We start from the raw sequence: 24,193 nt of genomic DNA, 5'->3' as shown, positions 1-24,193 counted from the left end.
TGGTAGTACATGTGCAGTGTTAGTACAATTTTTAGTCAAGTTTTATCTTACAGCTTCACATAATTTCATAACAGCTTCATTAGGCTTCGCCCAAAATGGCTTTGTTAAACAGTCTCCAGTCTGACCAGTGTGACTTTAAATCAAAAACTTCATTTGCCAGGGGAAGCCTCCGTGGCTCAGTCGGTTAGCGCGCTAGCGCAGCGTAGTGACCCAGGAGTCTCTCAGCAATGCGGTCGCTGTGAGTTCAAGTCCAGGTCATGCTGGCTTCCTCTCCGGCCGTATGTGAGAAGGTCTGTCAGCAACCTGCGGATGGTCGTGGGTTTCCCCCGGCCCTGCCCGGTTTCCGCCCACCATAATGCTGGCCGCCGTCGTATAAGTGAAATATTCTTGAGTACGGCGTAAAACACCAATCAAAAAAAAAAAAAAATCATTTGCCAGGGCACCGGTCCAGATAGTACAGCTACAGGATCAATCCTGGGTCAAGTCACACCTAAGACTTCAAAAGAGGGTTGTAACTTCCTCGCTTGGTGTTCAGCAAGAAGGAAATAGTGCAACGACTGGTTGACCCGTATCAGTATAATAGCTCGGGCGGGGCGGCTGACTTGCCTTCGGTAAGTCGTCTCAGTGAAGCAGCACTAGATAAAAGAGCGGTGGAAATCCATCCTGCAACAAGGAGGCACATTACATACACCCTAAGGATTCCTTCGTCGTCATATGACAGAAAAATTGTTAAGTACGACGTTAAACCCCAAACACTCACGCACTCATTTGTCAGAGTTAGTCCATCTGTTCGCCTTCATGTAAGTGAAAAATTTGGAGCCACGAGGTATTTTACACCAATTAAATGTTTGTTTAAATCAAATGTATATTACATTATCAAAAACTCTTTAAAAAAATAACAGTTTCTTTAAAAAAAAAACAGGATTAATAACATTGCAAATACAACCAGGACCTGAAGGTGTGTTACATACAGTGAAATATACATCTCACGTGTATATATTGATAACGGCATGCAGATCGGCTCTTGCAGGTGTGGGGTAGGTAGGACAAGACAGGATATAAGTGCAGGTATGGACAAATATGTTTACGTGAAATTAAATTTCAGCAGTATCACTGTAGACTGAAGTGTATGACCTCGGAGTTTATAAAAACCAAATGAGCTCAGTCAGGTAATTGAATTATTTTCGCCCTTTTGATCACACGGTAGTCCCAGGGCTCAAAATAATTGAAATGTCACTCCATAAAAACGGGGCCGGCTTTTAGTAGAAAAGAAGAACAAGATTTAAGTGACAGATTATTTGAAAAGCTCTGATTTGTCGGCCCGCGCAATCTTCACAGTCGTATCAGCAAATTCCCCCAAGCAAGCCGCCAGCTGCGTGCGTCAGGATATAATAGTAGCAATTTGGTGAACTATACAGACATTCCGTGTGTATGACGTACCTGCACATGCATTCTGTTCGTACATAATTGCTACAGGTACGCATAGTTCAAATATAAGTAAGAAAAAATTAAAGCGCACATATTTTGTGAACACATATATCCATGCAACAGGTACATACCCCGTTTCAATGTACAATGTGAATTTGTAAGAATTCATGTGCTAGTGATATGAACTGATACATCTATGTCACATCATCTGCAAGAAGGTACTTCCAGGGCAGAAAATAATAACATGTGGACATGTTATTTGGAATTAATTAATTTACAAACTAGCAGTAAAACAAAGCAAGCAGTGAAACTTCTGGGTCTTCGCTGCTACACAGAAAATGACTTGTGCATTCATAAAGAGGGGATTTTTTATCAGTCAAAGTTACCGTATGTCTTCCGTATATTTAACTCCATGAGTAAACGGCGACTTAAAACCATTAAACGACATTCTGTTTTTAAAACTGACTAGAACCAAAATTTTTCACAGTCCAAGACATAGGTTGAATGTGTAAGTCAATAAACACCATCCTTTTCTTTTCATTCTTCTTTTAAAACAGTTTCATCGCCATCAAAACGAAACTTGTCAATCCTAGAATCACACACGAGCCTCGGTGACTTTCGGAGCCATTTTCGCTGACATAGATGATCTGAACGGATGGTCTGGGCGTTGTTGTGGCAGGTGCTTCCGGTACTACGGCATCTTTTCCAGTTCCTTGCACAAATATACTTTTGATCTGATCCCAGATGTTGATGTTGTTGTTGACAAAATCGGGACAAGACCAAGGCGCAAAATCTTTCGCATGGGCCAGCGTTTGGGGATTTTTAACCCAGGCTAAGAGTTGGTGAGCTGTCAAAATATAGACGTCGTCTAGGGCAACCAACTCGTTGATGAAGTCAATTATACCTTCACGATTGTAAGACTCCGTGGCCAACCAAGAAATCCTAAGGTTGATGTAAACGGGAGCGCGAGTTCCTTTATAATTGGCCTCAAAGTTGTTCTTTAGAAACGTCAGAACTTCGGCCTTGTTAGTGGGTTGGTTAGTGCACCCTTCCAGATAGGAACAGGTGCCCTCGGCTTTGATATCTTGGAAGGGTACAATTGGTACTTCCCAGAGTCCCTCATAGGGTTCGGAGGGACAAGGCGCTATCTGACAACGCTCTGGGTAGGGATAATCCAGCGTAAAAGGCCACCCGAGGATATTCGTGTTCCCGGACCAGCCAGTTGTCACTACAGTGGAGTCGTATTCGAAATTATTGAGCTGGAGTACTCTGAACTGGTTCCGCCCGGCAGACTGTAGGTTTGGGCTCCGCCAACCCCAAATTTCATCTTCTGGGACCCGGGCCTCGCGGATTATGTTCTCCTTTTGGGTCAAGATCTCGTCTTTAATCATATCGACGCCGGCGTTCTTCCAGGCGTCGGAAAGAGGCCGCGTTACGCTGTTGACGCCGATCTCCAGTCCCTGGAGGTATAGTTTCCTTACTGAACTGTAGTCGGTGAAGTTATGGGAAACGAACACTGTACCACCGATGGGACAGCCGTTAGGGTTGAGTCGGTTGTCGTTGAAAAGAGCCTCGTAGTGTGGATAGTGAAGAGATGTCACCGACCCGTCGAACATGAAGAGGACAATCTGAGGGATGTCTGTTGTTGACAGACCCCCGGGGGTGCCCGCCTTTGGACAGAAACAACTGGGTAATGAGCAGGTAGCCGGGTCACAGGTTTGGGCTCTGCCGAAATCCACACCGATACCGAACACGAGAATCGAGTACATCTGCCATGAGAATAACTCCATCTTTGATGAACCGCAGGTGTTCTTAAGCTGGCACTTCTTTATGAATCCCGTCACTTTTAGTAAATCACTTCAACAAAAAACTGCCGAAAGTTAATATATACGATATTAATGTACTGTGCTTTCGTAAAATCTCTAGGAACGTTTCCGGGACTTCCAAACTGCAGCTGGGATCTGGTTTAACTGTCTATACCACCGTTGCTCTGTACCGGTACTGTCAAATGTATGGGCAGATGGACCAATCCACCAATACGTATATTGTACCCCTGATGATATTAGCTGGGTGTCTTATCCGTGAGGTAGTCAGTCTCTGAGCCAACTCTCTCGTAGAATACCGATCCCTCAAAACCACACCTGCTCCAAGCATGCACCGTGAATGAACCTTTGCGGATAGGCCCTACTAAGACGTGGGCCGACAACTCCACACTATCAAAGCCTGTCTGAAGTTGACAAAGAGAGTAACATTTTTTCCCCTTCAGTTAAATCAGGTCATGTATTTCAGTGGATAGGCACGAGAGAATACGCTAACCGGCAGACACACAGGGTTTGTTTAGTTTTCTGTATGTGCATTTAGTCATTCTCCTTTATGCCACATCCGTATATGCGCCCCAACTTAAGTTGTGACGTCAGCACACGCACATCGGAAGGTTGGCGGAAATTGCCGACTGACGTCTTTGACATTGGTCCGTCTATGTACTTGTACGACTTCTCTATGTTTTTTCTGTCTATATTTAACAACGAGTGTGTGTATTTTTATGCACAGCCTGTGGCCATTGATTTGTCACATGTCGTTTGTATCACTTAAATATGTAGAGGAGCTTATTCAGTCCTGTATACATAGCGGATCACTGTAGCGTGACTTGGGTACACCTACAGGAGGCGTTGACTCGAACATGCACAAATGTTTGAATTATAGGCCCTTATACTTAATACTGCCGTATATTTATATTTATATTTATAGATACTTCCTTATATAGTTATGCACTACATACAGTTAGAGAGAGGCAATTTATTTATTTATTGGATTGCTGTTTAGCGCCATGCTCTATAATATTTGACTTATACGACGGTGGTCAACATTATGACGGCAGGAAACCGGGCAGAGCCCGGGGGAAACCCACGACCATCCACTGGTTGCTGGGAGAAGAGAGGCAATTAACCCAGTGAGTAACCAGACACAAACTACGGGTTCAATCCTGGTCTTAGGGAAATTTATTCATTTAATTAATTGGTGTTTTATGCCCCCGTACTCAAGAATATCTTATTTTTACGACTCCGGACAGGATTATGGGGGGTGGAGGAACACGGAGCCAGTAATTTCTGGATTCTTTTTAGCATGTCGACATAAGCAATTTACAACGCCCGTGAGGCCCTTTCGCGCAGCCCTATACGCCGGCAGACCCTTATATGTGAAGAGAGTAACAGCAGTCGAGTAAATAAATAAGTACTGTTGCAGACACTCTAGCTTACCGATTTAAAAGCTTTGATGATCGTTCTAAATAAGATCATCCCGTGGACTACAACGAACTACATGTAACAAAAGTTATCAGTCTTAATAACTGAATGACTTTAGCAATAATAAGAGAAAGACAAATATGCATTTTTTGACCCCAGATACCTCTATTTAGTTTTAGTGGCTAGAAATTGCCGAAAACGTGTCTGCGAATATCTGATAACAGAGCTCTCTGTAAAATCAAAGACAAGTAGCCCTTAGCCATCGACACGTAACACGATAAGCTCGACACAATCATCTGTTGGACGTCTCATCTCTCATCTCGGCTGAAGGGAAATGTGTTTTCTGAATTAAGAGAATTTTTACCCACGAATGAAAATAATTATGACCTCATTATGACGTATATTGAAGGCAGATCAGAATTTCAGGCTGTAGACTTAGGCCTACTCGTTCTATCAAACACAATTCCTCCCGATCCAAGTAAATTAAAAAAAAACAGTTAGAACTTTGAGACTAAAATAGAACAAAAGTCATTGAGATATGATTTTAGTTTTCTAGTATACCCAGGGGCATAGAAAAAGCCAACACAGTGTAATAGTAATTAGAATTTATTACAAAATAAAACAAAAAATAAAACTGATTTCGTTCACAATTAATTTGCTCCTGCCTGCAGCTGCAAATTCGTCTTTAGATGCAATATGGCGGCGTTGACCAGTCACGTATTTTGAGGAGAACTTTGGAGAGATTCACATTGAAAATGTGTTGTTTTCTACGTCTGTTTTCTACGTCTGTTTTCTACGAGTTTTCTACGTCTGTTTTCTACGTGTTTTCTCGTCTGTTTTCTACGTCTGTTTTCTACGTGTTTTCTACGTCTGTTTTCTACGTGTTTTCTACGTCTGTTTTCTACGTCTGTTTTCTACGTGTTTTCTAGTGTGTATTGAGCCAGCCGTGATTTTCAGGTTGCCGTGAAAGCAACTATTAACAAACACTGGGACTGTTTGGAAGTCTTGCTCCTTTGAACACGTCACCCAGTTTGTGTAAAAGCATCCATAATGGCGGACAAACCTCAATCGGAGTCAAAGAGGAAGGCGTCTTCGGATATTCCAAACCCAAGCGTGAAGCGTGTTAACTCGTTAGGAAGCATAACTACCGCTGTGGAAGATCCAAACAGACGGGCCTTACTAATCGAGCTCATCGAAACGTCTGTCGTAAAACATTTGGAAGCTAAGGTTAAAACCCGGTTCGAGGAGGTAATGATGACAGCCATAAAGCCTCTGCTTGAAACTATCGAGGTAAGCCAGCTCAAAATAAATGATCTGTCAAAAGACCTTAAAAATGTTATTAAACAACTGGAAGAGAGGAACGAGACCATAAAAAAATTTCAAGTAGAAGTGAACCAGCTCAACGCTGAATTATCAGAAATGAAAAATAGATTGAAATCATCTGATGAACAACTACGAGAACTGAAGTCGAAAAATGTGTGTCTGTTGCATAAAGCTGAGCAAAACAGCCGTCTGAACTGTTTGCCGGTGAACGGACTTCGACTTAACCGACCGGCCCGGGTAGCGCAGTTGGTAGAGCTTCTGCTTCAGGATCAGTCCTGGATAGGGTCACGCCTAAGACTTGTAACTTCCTCGCCTGACCTTCAGCATGAAGGGGATAGTGCAACGACTGATTGGCCCGTATCAGTATAATGGCTCGGGTGGGGCCGGCTAACTTGCCTTCGGTAAGTCGTCTCAGTGATGCAGCACTAGATAAAAGAGCGGTGGAAATCCGTCCTGCAACAAGGAGGTACATTACATACACCCTAAGGATTACTTCGTCGTCATATGACAGAAAAATTGTTGAGCACGGCGTTAAACCCCAAGCACTTATTCACTCGACTTCACCAGAAAGAGTCCACCGACGATGCAGTATCTAGGATAGCTAAAGACATCGATTTTTACATTGAGTAAAGATGACATATCCAGGTCACACTTCATAGGGTCACCAGACAAACGTCAAATTATTGTAAGATTTGTATCCTTTAGAAAGCGGCCCGAGCTCATCTCCATGAGAACATTAATGAAATATGAGTATACATAGATGAGAACCTAACTAGAGTGCGATTTGGTTTATTTTAAAAAACTACTAGAACTGAAAAAAGAGGGTCGGGGGTTCGCTGCCTGGTCATATGACGGCAACTTATACTACCGCTAGACTGACCAGAGACAGATATATCAAGTGTTAAAGGAAAATGACTTAGTTGGCCTGTAATATCCTCCCCACAAATCTTCGCGCTACTCTGAACACTGTAACTTTAAACACCACGAATTCCCTAAGCACACCTTACTTCTATCTTGACATGCAATTTTGTGACTCTCCGTGATGTAAGGTGACAATCATCAGAACAGCCTGTGCAATCCATGCGGTTCTATCTTTTCTCGTGCACTCCGTGCTTCAAGCTTTGCACCACTTTTCTCCAGACAGTTCGCGTGATACCCGGTAGTCTATGCAGAAGTAATTTACATGTCTGTACCCCCACGACTTCCAGTAGCCTGCCAACAACTGTTCCTTCAATAGATAGGTATACTAAATAGTCCGTGGAAATGCCCATACATGTGTATCAATAGCCTCCATTATAAATATACTGGCCTTTCTAATTATCCATTCCCCAATTCTGATGTGAAGTATATCGGTACAGTTATGTACCGTGTTCTGTTCTACGACTATTTTTCGCAGTGTATAGATAGAATCGAATTAATGTATACGCGTTCACCAACTGATATCTATTCATAATTGTAAACAGCGGTGACAACAACCTGATCATGGTTCAGATAAGCTAAACGCTATACTTATAATCATGTAATAACACATTGCTCTCTGGAAGGCTAAGTCTAAATATTTCCTCACCCTTACAGCGACCTACGGATAGTCGTGGGTTTCCCCCTGGCTGTGCCCGGTTTCCATCCACCATAATGCTGGTCGCCGTTGTATAAGTGAAATATTCTTGAGTACGGCGTAAAACACCAATGAAATAAATATACAAATAAATAAATCACCCTTGCAATTCTCATTTTTATATGCTGTATAAATCTTCTTGACAACATAACCTATTTCTATTCTTCGATACTACCTGTACAGGTGGTCACTCATGTGAAATCAGGTCCAGTAAATAACTATAAACTAATGATACTTCCTACCATGGTTGGTGGAGTTTCCGAGCATGTGCTTCCTTTATACCTATCCTTATATATATATATCTTTTGTAACTTAAATCAGTATAGGGTGGCAATAGGGGCTTTGAATAATTTTTTATATTATAAAAAAAATGTTAATTAAGTTATTAAGTTTTAAAAGCATCTTTACCGTGCAATTAGAGCATAGAGTACATGTCTTGGTTTTTGTATTATTGCTATTCTCTCTACGCTCTGTAATCAACATTACTTTTAACTATACATATGATTTATTACTTAGATGTGGAGACATACATGTAAATCCAGGGCCGTCATATCAGCTTAATTTTGTCACTTTAATGTTCGTAGTTTACTTGCTCAAAGTAAGGACAACCTCTCCTCTTATTCTAAACTGGATGAGGCCTACACCTTGTTATGCAGCCGACATAATTATAACATTATATGTGTCTCAGAAACCTGGCTTGGTTCTGATATACCAGATGAAATAGAGAACCAAAATGGATACTGTGTAGAACGAAAAGATAGAGACCGTCGTGGGGTGGAGTAGCGATTTATTATAAGTCATCATATAGTGCTATGCATAGAGGGAATTTAGAGAATGACAATGAAATGTTATGGATTTCAATCAAACAATCTAATAAACATATACTGTGTTCCGTTGGTTATCGCCCCCCGAACCAATCTTCACAAACGCAGGATGAGTTTATAGATAACTTAGATATTAGCCTCAACTCAACTCCGACAGAAAATCGAGACGCCTTGATAATTAATAAGATAATAAGAGTGAACTAAAAATGAAGTTGTTTGATATTATTACAAGTAAAAATTTATTTCATTTAATTAATGAGCCCACAAGATATAGCAATGGAACTGCATATATTTTAGATTTAATCATAACAGTTAGTATCGGTTATGTAACTGAATATAGAGTAGCTTCGCTATTTTGGATTGCCGCTTTTTCTTCAAAGAAATATCGAAAAGATGTTTTCTGCACCTTGAATATTTCATTTATGTAACAGTAGTCGGTTTTATATCGAAGGTGGAAAACCCGTAAACGTGGTTTTCACGACAATAAGCTTATTAATACAATAATATAAAACAAACAATTCCACAATCTTGTGAAAAGAAAAAAGAAACTTTAACATAAGATTATTCGTACCGCTAAATATTGATCAGTTATATTTAACTTCTTTCTCAGGTCTTATAGCATACATCAGATTTATTTATATTATAATTAATCATAAGCTTACATTGAGCATGCAGCAATTAACAGCACCAACAGTTTCCTCTCACTGACAATAAACATGTTACTAGTGACAAGCGGATATCAAAAATTACTTCACATAATGGATTAAAACGGCATGTCAGAGCTGACGTAACAAACGATTGTTGGTTCCATGCTGAAGCCTTATTGACGCTCACAATCCCAGGGTTTGAAAGATGAAATTTCGGCAAGCCTCGTCGGGTCGCGCACCCATTCCAGCATTTTGTGAAAGCTGACGATATAGACATCGTTGTTTCCCAAAATGGTTTGTATAAATTCGTCCATGGCTTCCAGCTTGAAATAAGATGTAAGCCAGGAAGCGCGCAAGTTGATGTAAAGCGGAGATCGTCGACCGTTATAGTTTGCATAGAAATTTTTCATAAGAATCTCCAGGGCTTCTGTCTTACTTGTTGGCTGGTTGACGCAACCATCGATATAGCTGCACGGAAAAGTGCCAGTTCTGTCGCTGATTGGTACAACTGGGATTTCCCAGAATCCCTTGTGTGAGTTCTGCGGACATGACGGAATGACGCAAGTGGGGATGAAACCAAAGTCCAGGGTGAAAGGCCATTGTTGCTGAGTACTTCCGGTTGTTCCCAAAGTAAGCAGACTTGAGTCGTACTCGTACCCTGCCTCTTGAAGAACCTCGAAAGACAGGTCTCCGCCAGGCTGAAGGAAAGGAAATCTCCAGCCGCGGATGTCTTCCACGGGAATTCCGGCGCCAGCTGATATCAGCCTCTTCGATTCCTGGGATTCGAACAACATGTCGTCTCTAGACATCTGCGTCCATACGGAGTAGGATGACGAGTGTTGGACGCTATGGGAGCCTATCTCCATCCCCCGCTGATGCAGATTTCTCACCAGCCCATAGTCGGTGTAATTGTGACTGACGAACAGGCTCATGGTGACCGGACAGCCATTCGGGTTCTTTCGACTCTCCGGAAATAACTGTTCGTAAAACGGGTAGTTGACGGCGGTGACGGCGTCATCAAAACTGAAGGCAACTATCTGTGGAATCTCGCCAGGCTTGATACCGCCTGGAGCCAACCCAGCACCATTAGAGCTCGAGTTGGCACAGAAGCATACTGGGAGAGAGCACGTGTTTCCTTGGATACAGGAGTCGTTGTCGACTGGCAGCGCGCTGGCAGTGGCCAGAAGCAAGACATGGTAGACAGGAATAGCCCACATCATTTCAATCAGCATACAAAAACTACTTCTGACAGAACTCAGCTGTAGTGGTTGCGAGCAGCGAACAGGTGATTTGATCAAAGACATGAGTGTAGCATATATATAGGAACATGTGGCATGACGTCAGAGCAGACTGTATGTGTAACACCCTACGACTGATGACCAATTTCGAATCCTACTCTGTTAATTCTAAGAATTATCAACAGACGAATGCGAATACATTACATAGTTTACATCGGTTGCGTCTTTGATATGGCAATCAGTGACAGATTTCCTTTGTGTTTAAAGACAAAATATGTTATAGTGTACATATACATCCGTAAATGTCTAAACAATTTTACAGCAGACAAAACGAACAATAAGTTGTTTTCATTAGCTTTGATTACTCAGCTCTGCACGTCGCTCGTTCTGCATGTCTGTCTGTCAGTCTGCCGGAGGGTCGGTCGGTCGGTTTTTGACCTTTTATCTCCGCATTTAACGAAGGATTTCAGTGTTCAGTTTCTTAACAATTTTTCAGTCATATCTTGGCAATTAGGTGTGTGTACCCATACTTTGTCCATGCCACCAGAATGCTACCAACAATGAAATATCACGCCGAAGACACCAGGTATGACATCCCACCCAGTCACATTATATTGACACCGGATCAACTAGTCCTGAGCGCCAAGTGAGGCAGCAAGAAGTACTATTTTTAAAATCTTTGCTATGACGTGTCCCGGGATTGATCCTGGGTCTCCCGGTTTCGACTTAATCGACTTTACTTTTGTCTTAAAAATATTTAACTTTATGCACTGAAATTCTTCTCTCTGGGTAACTGTGATACAAGGTTTTCACTTTGATAAATCATTCTCTGCAAAGACAATGAAGCAAAGATAACGGTTTATACGCTGTGTTGTGTATCCGTTTAACATCATGATTTCGTGCGGTATTTATTTTTGTAGTTGATTGGTGGTGTTTTGCCCCGTACTCAAGAATATTGTGGCAGCCGGCGTTATTTTTGGACAAAACCCGGGTGAGCCCACAGGAAACCCACGATCATTTGCAAGTTGTTGGCAGACCTTCTTACGTACGACTAGAGAGCATAGAATTTTGTTTTTTGAAACTTTTAGGGGCCAACTTTAAATGTGAAATCTTGCACAACACCAGTATTACGGCTTTACCCCACAGCTTGAACACAGGTTTGTAAATATACATTCTTGTCTACCTAACAAACGCGTGCATGACGTCGCAACAACTCTGTTTTGACGTTTTTTGACGTACATGTCATTATTGGCTATAACGAGGAACGTATAAACAAGCATGTAGATGAAATCAAACATGCAGAAACTTGCAGAGTATCAACACATTGCACACTTATCACACTTATCTAATGATACTTATCACTATGAACAGACTTTGAAGAATATGCACTATCCCCTTCATGCTGAACACCAAGCAACTTCCTCTTTTAAAGTCCGATGTGTGACTTGACCTAGGAGTGACCCTGATCTACCTCTCCCGAATCGAACTCTCTACCAACTGTGCTATCGGTTAAAAAAACACAAAGATTCGAACTCTTTCTCTTTTGTGGTTTTCAGAGTGTCTTCCCTAGTTCACTGTACTATGAAGGATGCCTAACATTACTTAGATAATTACGAGATTCGTAATGCATTTGTCGCGATACATTACAATAGTACAATAACTGTACTTCACAGATTTTGGATGATTATGTATGCATTTTGAGGGGCCGAGCACGACGTACTGACACAGGAGTCTCTCACCACTAGGTCGCTGTTAGTTCAAGTCCAGCTCATGTTGACTTCCTCTGTGGTCGTAAAGGTAAGAAGGTCTGCAAGAAACCTGCGGATGGTCGTGTGTTTCCCCCGGGCTCTTCCCGGTTTCCTCCCTCCATAATTTTGGTTGCCGTCGTGTAAGTGAAATGTTCATGAGTACGGCGTAAAACACCAAATGGAGTCCATCGTGCCATCGCTTCGTGACGTCGCCAGGTGGTACCCGATGGTACGACAGTACGATAACAGTCTTGTTCGCCTTCCACTTAAAGGGCTACAAAGGTGATACGTTAACATTTGCAAAGATATATAGCACAATAACAAATAAATGACCACCGTCCTTTAGGGAAAAAACTGGAATATAGAATTAAACAACAACAGAATAAATGAATAACACAACAAATATATGGATGACATCTTCTGTTTAATATTGGGTGAGCTACGTTTCGGTAAAGGTGCTAATACCGTTATAATGGTCAATTAGTGACAGAAATGGGTATTTAAAGAGAGGTTTAAGGTTGATTTCATCATATGAACAAGAGAAGAAACATACAGGAGATTGACAAGATTGGCAACAGAGTGTTATTTATTTATTTTAAGACGAAACATACATCAGGTAAACAATAGACATTAACAAGTATAGACAAATGTGTGAGTCAAGATAACTGGTAGTCTAGGGTCTGTCCACTGAGCTGAGATTACTGCGGGCAGCAGGTGGTACTACGAATCTATTGCAGCGGCGTCAGAAAAAGCCAACACTTATAATTTCTATTTTTATTTTTGTCTGGTTCTAACTTATTTAGTGTTTAAAAACTGATTTTCTTTTGAAAGGAATATAGAAAGCTACATTTTTTATTGAGAGTGTCGGAACTCGCCAAACTCATACTACATGGTGACAATGAATAAAGGAAACAGACAAGATGTTACAGGCTTAATTTAATGTCTTGATTAACAAAACGACTTGACTGAAATTTCCTTCCATGACCGGGTATGATTATTTACGAGAAGGCTACGTCTCTACGTCTCTGTACGTCTCTGTGAACGTGAATTTTTTTTGTAAGAAGAAGGCTTCTCTCACGGCAGTGTTTACGTGTACATGGCATCCAATACGCAAAGATACATACATCTTTACATGCACATGTATATATGCAGCTAGCAAGAAGAGGCCTCCGTGGCCTAAGTGGTTAGCACGTCAGCTCGTTGCAATAAACAAGGAGCCTCTCACCAATGTGTTCCCTGTGAGTTCAAGTCCAGCTCTTGCTAGCTTTCTCTGCGGATGTACGTTTGATTTACTGATTAGACTGGTGTTTTACGCCGTACTCAAGAATATTTCACTTCTACGACAGCAGCCAGCATTATGGTGGCAGGTGTCCGGACAGAGCTCGGGGGAAAACCCACGATCATCCGCAGGCTTCCGGCAGACCTTACCACGTACAGCCAGAGAGGAGGCCAGCATGACCTGGATTTGAACTCACAGGGACCGCATTGGTGAGAGGCTCCTGGGTCATTACGCTGCGCTAGCACGTTAAGCAACTGAGCCACGGAGGTCCCCGCGGCTGTGCGTGATAAGGTCTGCCAGCAGCCAACGAATGTTCGTGGGTTTCCCAAAGGATGTGCTTGGTTTTCTGCCACCATAAGTGAATAAGTGAAGTATTCTTGCATACGGCGTACAACACCAGTCAAATAAATAAATAAATACTAACATCAAACCCTCTCGTATTATTCTTTTTCCACCCATTTGTACTACATATTAAACCCTTACACATACATGCATCAAAATCGATACAGTTTAACGACTTACACTGTGATAGTAAAATGTCAACCACGTCTGATTATCCAGCTTCAAATATTTTGTTTAGTGAACAAAATAACAGCTTTGAAAATGTATGATCTATATAAGTCATGTACACAACTGAAAAAAAGCCCGGTTTCTCAGCAACCTGCGGACGGTCGTGGGTTTCCCCCCGGGCTCTGCCCGGTTTCCACCCATCATAATGCTGACGGCCGTCGCACATGTGAAATACTCTTGAATGTGACGAATAACACCAGTCAAATAAACAAATTAATAAGTAAAACTGAAAAAAATCTGAACGCAGAATTCCCTCTCTTCGCCATTTGTGGAGGGGAAAAACCCCATTATAATCTATGTGATCAAAGATATCTCAGTTACATGGTACATGGGCTTGATAGTCTTCGCTCTCGCTATTTTGACTACGGCTTTATGTTAGACGGCTGTTCAGGTACCTGGTGAAGGTCGGTGGTGGACCCAGGGAACTCCTGTTTTCTCCACCCAAAAAGTGGCCGCCCTCATTGACGTGAAAGTTCACAGGGACTTGAATACTACAATAAAACACCAATAAGTTAATAATCTGCAAAAAAATTGCAAATAATCGATAGCTATATCAGTTACGACAGTCATGTGTTTAGATACAGTCTTGATTCAGTGAATAGAGCAGAGATAACTTTGATAGAGAAGAGAAGCCATATGTTTAAGAAATTGAGTTCAGATCGTTGTCGTCCTAAAACTGAAGACCTTCACAGCTCAAGACCTACATGACGGTGGGAGTGATCTCCCTTTAATGATATGACAAACGCTAGAAAACATGAGTTAAGTCTGACACGTTCGTGACATGAAAATGTCGGGAACCGTTAGAGCCATTTGTTATATAACAGGATAAAGAAGCCAAAATTCCATATATATCCTATCCGTATAGGCGAGAGTTCACGAACCGCCTAATCCCCACAAGGGCCGGTATTTCAGACAACCGCAGACGCGTCTTAAGCAACTTCAGCAGTTTATTTCTTTTAACGTTTCCCTTGTATTAGCTTTCTGTAGCATCAGGTCATACCCCGTTACCAAAATTGCCTTTCGTTAGTGTCTCATGACACCACAATCTCTACAAATTGATGTATTGAACGTTCACATTATTGCAAATTAAAGGAATGCGTTTAGTGAGTGAATGATTGGGGTTTAACGTCGTAATTAACAATATTTGAGTCATATGACGACAAGGGAGTCCTTAGAGTGCATCTGATGTGCGTCGTTGTTGCAAGACGGATTTCCACCACTCCTTGATGTAGTGCTGCTTCACTGAAACCACTTACCGACAACAAGTAAGCCACCCCATTTGAGAGATTATATAGATACGGGTTTTCTAATTCCCAGCTTCCTACCTTGTTTTCGAACAGGAAACGTAAATGTCTCGGGTGAAGTCATAATTATTTAACGATTTGTTTAACAAGAGCGGTTAGACCAAACTTAACGCAGTAACAAAGCCTGCACTACTGTCTCAAAGAATGGACTCGAATCTCTGTATGCTACACGAATCCATCTACTGGGATCTCATTACTGGGATCTCATTACTGGGATCTCATTACTGGGATCTCATTACTCGGATCTCTTTACTCGGATCTCATTACTTGAATCTGTTTACTCGGATTTCTCTACTCGTACATCTATACTCAGCCCTCCTTCCTGGGATATCTTTACTGTGATATCCTTACTCGGATGTCTTAACTCGGACATCTAAACTTAGATCTCCTTACTGGGATATCTTTACTGTGATATCCTTACTCGGATCTCTTAACTCGGACATCTAAACTTAGATCTCCTTACTCGGATATGTTTCTTAGGCCGCCCGTTGCCCAGGGATATAAATATCTTTTTCTGCTTGTGTGTGTCGTACATGTATCAAGAGTACATGGTCGTATATATATATAACACATAAAGTTTATCAAAACAACTTAATACTAAAAAATTTGATTTGGCTTACATGCATAAAACACGTTGCAAATAGGCCTACTTACTTCACGGTAAGTATTGCAACTTACTCCAAGAACTTTGAGAAGGAGGGGGGTTGGGTTCTGTGGCTTAGCATGCTAGTGCAGAACAATTTCCAAGGAGCCTCTCCCCATTCCGGTCGCTGTGAGTTCGAGTCCAGCTTATGCCGGCTTCCCCTGTGGCCGCGCATGGGAAGACTGGCCAGCAACCTTTGGATAGTAAAAATAGAAAATAAAATAAATTAGCCTCCCTCACATTTTTGTTATTATATATGCTCTAAACAACTAAACAGCTATTCAGCTATATACACTTATATAGAATATGTTTTTGAAATAATTAGGAAAATAATTTATCCATGTACAGTTCCACCATGAATTTTGCCTCTTCTTTGATTTTAGGTAGTTTCCTTTTATAATTTAAATCTATTTAGTATTTACATTTACACGTCATAAATGCAAACTCCAAAAAATGACTTCTTTTAGATCTGCAACATTGAAATGTCAGTGAATTTTCCCAATTTTAAACTTTTTGACGTGAAATGGTCAGCTGATCAAATGTGTTAAAGTTCACAATACAATCAATCAAACATCATCACATCCCTGACTATTGGTGGCAGTGATGGGAAGTGAACGTAGAGAGGGACGCATGCGCTCTAAGGGGTATGATATTAAAGTTTAAAACTGATCACCGATTGGTTCATCATTGTGATAACCATGATAGAAGTCTGTATTACAGGGTGTGATGTAACATAAACATTAGTTTGTGAGAGAATTCTTCCCTTACATGTAGAAAGAGATAAACATCAGCTTTGATTTTTGCCTTCTGGCATGGTTGTCAGTTTTAACGTTTAGCAATACTTTCATGTTTAACAAGCTCATTGTAGTATCATTTTCAATAGCTATACTTAAACTGGTTTTAATTTTGAGTATATTCCGCGGTTACCAGGGCTACTTTTATATTTCATGTAATGCTCGAAGCAGTGGTCGCTATCACAAATATTTGTGAGTCAATTTGCTCTCAACTTATCCTAAATGACATTGCCATGCCGCTGGTTTAAATGCGCCGGAGTACGGCGTAAAACACCAATCAAATAAATAAATAAAATAAATAAATGCTCCGTAACAACGAAGTAAAAAAAATTCACGAAGGATCTATGAAAGTGGGTCGCTTTATACCCAGCTGTAAGCACAGGTTACGTAATCATACTCGAACGTGACAGGAAATTCCAGTCATGTCATTATGTTAATCACGACATTTCATTAATCACATAACGCCCTCTTTATATTTCCTTTATTTCTTAGTGTGCAATATATCTCTGCAAAGCTTAACCTGTAACATTTGAAACATACTCCATAACCAGTCAGATGCTGCGTCTTTTAAAAAATTCTTCGTAGAATGAATATGGGATTAGTTTTCCAAAAATAGAAATAAAAATGTAGCTCTTTATACGCCTCTCAACGTTAAGTTAGTTTTTTTTTAACACAAAACCAATTAAAACCAGCCAAAAATAACAAAAAGTTATAATAAGTGTCAGTTTAAATATCTGAGACACCCTGATCATATATGTCGGGCACCCCCCACCCACCCATCCCCATCCCGCCCCCCACCCCCCAAGGGAATATAGAAACTCTCACGACAAGAAAAAAGGTAAAATTCGCGAAATCAGTACAAAAACAGAAGAATAATCACACACAGATCCTGTTGATCATGTCAATAGCCCCCTTTAAAATCAGAGAATTCGTCGTAAACTCGCACACTACAACGATTCACTGAGGCGAGTTATGTGTCAGTGGTGTACAGGCGACAGATGCACTGTCAGTGTTCATTTGTAATTGGCATGATATAACACTATTTGAGCCAAATTCTGCTTACGCCCTTGTGCCAGGGAGAGAATACTACTGAGGACAATTGACAAGAGACCAGATTTCACCGTTGTGACCATTTGCGAACTATCACACTGTCTTGGCTACTCTGGGTTATTCTTTTGCAGAGTGCGTAATCTGATGTCTTTGATCCTAGATCCTTTAATATTCTCTCCTGTCTGAGTTCTCTCATGATGCCCTGTATGATATTTGTGTGTATGCTCGGGGTCTTATGTCGTACTTAACGCTTTTTCAGTAATATGACGATGAGTCATTAGGTTTGTGTACATAAGGTACATCTTCTTGTGGCAGGGTGAGTCCATGCAGCCAAAAGTGCTGCCGCCACTGAAGTATCATGCTGGGCATGACACCCCACCCAGTCACATTATAATGACACTGGGCCAAACCAGTCCTTTTTCCTAGCTCTTACCTCTCAGTGCTGAGCGCCAAGCGAAGCATGTAATGCGATGCCCTTACTCTTACGTCCGTAATCAGTTGTGCTCTGATTGGCTTACTCAGACGTCCGTACTCAGATGACCTTGACCTGACGTCCGTGCTCTGATGGCCTTACTCTGACGTCCGTACTCAGATGACCTTGACCTGACGTCCGTACTCTGATGTCCTTGGCCTGATATCCGTACTCTAATGGCCTTACTCTGACGTCTATTCTGAGATAGCCCTACCCTGACGCCTGTACTCTGAGTACTATGTTACCCTTATATATCCTTGACGTTTGTCCTCTGTTCTTCTTGTCTAGTGTCCTTTCTCTGATGTCCTTACTCTGACCTCCGTACTCTTTTGTGCTTATCTAATTTTCTTATCTGATGTCCTTACTCTGATGGCCTTACCCTGACTTTCGTACTCTGTTGTCCATATCTGATGTCCTTGACCTGACGTCCGTTCTCTGATGGCCTTACCCTGATGTCCGTACTCCGAAGCCCATACCCTGGGGTCCGTATTCTGTTGGTGTTATCCTAACATCCATGCTCCGATGCTTTTATCCTGACGTCCGTACCCTGTTACCCTTACCCTGACGTCCGTACTCTGATGCTCTTATCCTGACATCGGTACTCTGGTGCACTTACGCTGACACCCATACTCTTATGCTCGTACGCTGATGTTTGTGCTCTAGCGGCCTTAACCTGACGTTCGTACTCAGATACCCTTAAGCTGACGTCCTCTGATGGCCATACCCTGACGTCCTTATTCTGTTGTCCTTATTTCATGTCCTTATTCTGATGCCCTTTCTCTGACACCCGTACTCTGATGCCCTTACGCCGTCGCCCTTATGCTGACGTCCGTACGCCAATGTTTATACTCTGATGGCCTTACCCTGTCGTCAGTACTCTAACTGCCTTACCCTTACGTCCGTACTCTGATGGACACTCAGATGTCTGTACTTCGGTACCCTTGCCCTGACGTTCGTACCCTGATGCCCCTACTCTGACATTTGTACCCTGATGCCCTTACCCTGACGTCCGTGCTCTGTTGCCCTTACCCTGACGTCCGTACTCTGATGGCCTTTGTCTGACACCCGTACTCTGATGGCCTTTCCCTGATGTCCGTGCTCTGATGCTCTTGCCCTGACGTCAGTACTCTGATGGCCTTACCCTGACGCCTGTACTCTGATGCCCTTACGCCGTCACCCTTACGCTGACGTCCGTACGCCAATGTTAATACTCTGTTGGCCTTACCCTGACGCCTGTACTCTGATGCCCTTACGCCGACGCCCTTACGCTGACGTCCTTACGTCAATGTTCATACTCTGATGGCCTTACCCTGACGTCTGTACTCTAACTGCCTTACCCTTACGTCCGTACTCTGATGGACATTCAGACGTCCGTACTTTGATGCCCTTGCTCTGACCCTAATGCCCCTACTCTGATATTTGTACCCTGATGCCCTTACTCTGATGTCCGTCCTCTGTTGCTCTTACCCTCTCGTCCGTACTCTGATGCTCTGATGACCGTACGCTGACGTCCGTACTGTGTTGCCCTTACTTTGACGTCCGTACTTTGATGCCCTTACCCTGATGCCCTTACTCTGACATTTGTACCCTGATGTCCTTACTCTGATGTCCGTTCTCTGTTGCTCTTACCCTCTCGTCGGTACTCTGATGCCCTTACCCTGACGTCCGTGCTCTGTTGCCCTTACCCTGACGTCCGGCTCTGATGCCCTTACTCTGACATTTGTACCCTGATGCCCTTACTCTGATGTCTGTACTCTGCCGCTATTACCCTCTCGTCCATACTCTGATGCCTGTACACTGACGTTCGTCCTCTGTCGCCGTTACCCTGACGTAAGTACTCTGTTGCGTTACTCATGTAAATTTACGCAATATTTCTGTATGTAGACCTGAGCAACAATCATTTGTTCATACATTATGAACTGACATACATTATTATGCTGTATGGCTTGACATAAAAGTTAAATAATGGATTAATATATAGCGGTACAATAAATGTTATTTTTACGGTCTCGTTTCTTATCACAGGATATAAATTAAGCAAACATGTACTTACCGTTGAAGTAATAAGTTTATGGTATATTTGTTGAACTTATGAAGTCGTAATTTCCATGATTCATAAATATCATAAATGTAATCATAAAAATGAATTAGTTACTCTGACATCCTATACGGATCTCTTAACTCGAACCGCTTTCCTTGGATCTCTTAACTCTGATCTTTTTACTAGGAACTCTGCACACGATCTCTTGGATTGCGTTACCCGGATCTCTTTACGCGGAAATCTAAGATCGGATCTCCTGACTCGGATATCTTTAAACTCCCATTCGATGTGTGCCTTAGCTGCTGAAAATCAATTAATTCGCTATGCAGTAAACCACGACTCCGCTCACTGCCAGTCGCACAAGTCAATGTTCTGTATATTAGGCTGCACCGACATGGCCGAGCGGTTGGAGCGTCCGCTTCGAGAGCGGGAGATCATGGTGCAGTTGCGAGTCGAATTTTACATTATGTGTGAAACTTTGGTTTTTCCCTGGTCTCTCGCTCAGTAAAAGATCATAAGTGATGTACTGGAGAGAGGCATAGTGCACAAGTCAAGGCCTCTAAATCTAGCAGTCTATGTATTTTATGTGACGTCACTGGTCCATATCCAGAAAAGAGCCGCCGTATAACTTGAAGTGTCAAATGCATTTTACCACCTTGAAAAAGTTCTGGGGCCTCCTTATCTCAGTTGGTTAGCGCGTTAGCAAAGCGTAATGACCCAGTAATTTCTAACCAATGCGGTCGCTGTGAGTTCAAGTCCAGTTCATGCTGGCTTCCTCTCCGGCCGTAAGTGGGAAGGTCTGGCAGCAACTTGCGAATGGTCGTGGGTTTTCCACCGGGCTGTGCCCGGTTTCCACCCACCATAATGCTCGCCGCAGTCGTATACGTAAAATATTCTTGAGTATGGCGTAAAATACCAATCAAATAAAAAAATAAATAAATTGAAAAAGTTCTAAAAAATAAGTGGAAGTATTTTTTTATGGATAGTGTATAAAGCCCTTTTATCTGACATACACTTCAACGGAAAGAAAACACGGTCGTGTGGTCATGTGAACGACCATCAAGCACTGTCCAGGAAAATATTTCGATGTACATCTCGCGACTTTTTCTAACCGAATAAAATGGTTTTAAAAACTTGGGTTCTACAGAATGTAACAGTGACATATTTCGTGCTTGAAATAGTTCGTTCCAAGGATCAGTCGGCAAATGCATGTATGTATCTATATGTATGCATTCAGAATAATGAAATCTGGCAGTTTATGCATTTTAAATGACAAGGCTATACCCGAAGGAAATAAATTAACAAATAAACAATACATCGCAAAAAACAAAAAACAAAAAAACTATCATTTTGTATGCTAATACATGTTAATTATTTCAATAGGAGGGCCACACGGTGGTAGTTGTGGTTAGCGCGCCAGTGCGGTGCAGAGTCATGTCCATTCCGTTCCGGCTTCTTCTCCAACAGTACTTCGGAAGGTCTGACAGCATCCTGTGGATGGTCGTGGATTCCCCCCGGGCTTTGCTCAGTCGCCACTACACGACCCCTACCCACCACCATTTATTTATTTATTTATTCGATTGGTGTTTTACGCCGTAATCAAGAATATTTCACTTATACGACGGCGGCCAGCATTATGGTGGGAGAAAGCCGGGCAGAGCCCCGGGGGAAACCCACAACCATCCGCAGGTTTGTGCCAGACCTTCTCACTTATGGCCGGAGAGGAACGTCAGCATAAAGTAAAAAAGTCTTGAGTATTTATTACGCTGATAAGACTCATGAAATCATAATGACACTTGTGTAACGTTTCGTAACATATTTTTCTGTGTTGGCCATAAAACGACTGATAAGCGCGTGGAACATAAAACAAGTAGAAACCTGCTTAGTATCAGCTCATTACAATGCTCATTTACCGAAGTGACACTTCAGTGCACACACAGGTATACCGTGGCTTTATTGCGCATATGCGTGTAACATGACATATATACGCAACAGAAGTATTTGATTTGATTTGATTTGATTTATTGTGTTGAATTATACCCCAATGTTATTGAAACAATTTCTTTAATTGATTGATTGTGCAAACATATGCTCAAACTAAACAAAAGGCCATAGGGCTGGTACTGGGGGACATTCCCCGCTTAAGCAAGTCAGTTCCAAGCTGTTTAAAAATACAGAATTTACTGCTGTTAGGCTGTAGTGCTTGTTATCTACAACATGTACGTCTTTACGCCCACAGCTATACAGAAACCCGTGACTCGATACAAAAAGAACCAAATGGTGCAATTCTTGAGCCAAATTGTTTTGAGGGAGCAATATCCTACATTTCGAGTATAATTACTAATTTTATTGTCACATAGGTACATGAACTGAGTATTGCAGAAAATCCGTGGCCGAGTGCTTAGCGTGATAGCGCAGCACAATAACTAATGCAGGAGCTTCTATACAATACGATCGCTGTTAGTTCAAGTCCAGTTCATGGATTCCTCTCCAGTCACACGCGTGAAGGTATTCCTGCAACGTGCGGATGGTTGTGCATGTCTGCCGGGTTTCTTCACTCTATAATGCTGGTCGCTGTACGTGAAAGTGAAATATTCTTGAGTACAGTGTAAATCACCGACCAAAGACATGAATAAATACAGCAGAAAATACTGACAGAACGACAGATTTGCACATTTGAAAGAAAACGACTGTAACATGTGTTGTCTTTGTGTTGAAAGGTGGCTTACTATCATCATGTATAAAACTGCCTATCAATAAAGTCTATACCCTGAGGCGGAGAACATTAGTTAATTAATGTGAATAACTTTAATTTGAAAAGGTTATGCCATATGGACTTCGTCATTTCCTTAGTACATGTAGGTATGCTGGCTTTCTGTTTATTTGCATACATGTATGTCATGATAATATGCATTATTTCAATAAATTTATTGACTTAACTAATGTATTACGCCGTATACGTAAAAAGATTCCCGTTATATGACAGCGATCAGGTTTATGGGTGGTGAAAACCAACTATATATCGCAGGTATTCAGGAAACAAACGTAAATTCGTTATATCTGTGATATTCCGAAAAATCTGATGTCGTCTGTCACTGAATGAGTCGTGTTAAAAGACGGGTAGTGAAACCAACTGGCAGACCTACCTACCGGCTGGTCAATAGACCGACACATAGGCCTACCGATGGACCGACACATAGGCCTACCGATAGATCAACACCATGGTTAACTGGCCAAGATGTCGATGGACATATATCCAGCAACCGACACAAAGGCTACAAAAGACCAACATGTCCACATACAAATATAATATACCGACGAATTCTTTATATACATTTAGCAACGTCTATATTGATATCTCGGCTGCATTGTACCCGTTTGGTAACAGTCTACATTGGGGCGGATAAATGTTGATAATACGTCAATGCCGGTATGTCTGTAAAAAGCCTGTTATTTTGTGGTACATGTAATCTAGCGAAACTTGCCTTCTTGGTCAATACAAAGATCCCATTAAAATTGTGGCGACAGTCTTTTTTTGTTTTTTTTGTTAATTTTACCTTAAATCCTTTATTGCAAGATAAACGAGGCAAGCTGGTGGCATATTTTCCCGGATTTTAACCAGCTGGCGGTAGTAGTTCTAACTGGTACAGTATAGATGTGGTGAGCAGCATCCTTTTAGCTGCGCAGGCTCCTCACGCTAGGGCTATATTAAGAAAACATGTCACTGATTGGCATGCCACATACGCAACTGAGGTAAACTTTAAAATATATTCCCACCCTTCACCGAGAACTACCAACAAACGCACATAAAAATTTGATCCCTGGGGGCATGCCCGTATGATTCGAAATTGGTTATCAACCAATCGTAAGGTGCGATTCGTGGGGTGCAACACAATCTGTTTTGACGTCATCACACGCTCTTTTATATAACAAACTTACGCCTTCGATATAATCAATTGATGTCTGCTCGCAAGC

The 24,193-nt window shown here is 41.8% G+C and overlaps 2 protein-coding genes across 2 annotated transcripts; both read right to left on the bottom strand.

Moving 5' to 3' along the window:
* Window positions 1-1,976: 1,976 nt before the first annotated feature.
* LOC135463308 (chitin deacetylase 1-like) lies at window positions 1,977-3,218 on the bottom strand. Its single transcript, XM_064740569.1, has one exon. The coding sequence runs from the start codon at window positions 3,216-3,218 to the stop codon at window positions 1,977-1,979; it is 1,242 nt and encodes a 413-aa protein (XP_064596639.1).
* Window positions 3,219-9,252: 6,034 nt separating this feature from the next.
* Window positions 9,253-10,296, bottom strand: LOC135463307 (chitin deacetylase 7-like). The gene has a single exon (XM_064740568.1). It carries the CDS (start codon window positions 10,294-10,296, stop codon window positions 9,253-9,255), a length of 1,044 nt encoding a protein of 347 aa, XP_064596638.1.
* Window positions 10,297-24,193: the final 13,897 nt, after the last annotated feature.

This window comes from Liolophura sinensis, chromosome 3 (assembly GCF_032854445.1).
Source record: "Liolophura sinensis isolate JHLJ2023 chromosome 3, CUHK_Ljap_v2, whole genome shotgun sequence".
Taxonomy (NCBI): domain Eukaryota; kingdom Metazoa; phylum Mollusca; class Polyplacophora; order Chitonida; family Chitonidae; genus Liolophura; species Liolophura sinensis.
This window is presented reverse-complemented; position numbering and strand designations above follow the sequence as displayed.

Bases quoted from the DNA above. Each gene is read 5' to 3' on its own strand.
- LOC135463308 (XM_064740569.1), bottom strand. From the start codon at position 3,218: ATGGAGTTATTCTCATGGCAGATGTACTCGATTCTCGTGTTCGGTATC.
- LOC135463307 (XM_064740568.1), bottom strand. From the start codon at position 10,296: ATGTGGGCTATTCCTGTCTACCATGTCTTGCTTCTGGCCACTGCCAGC.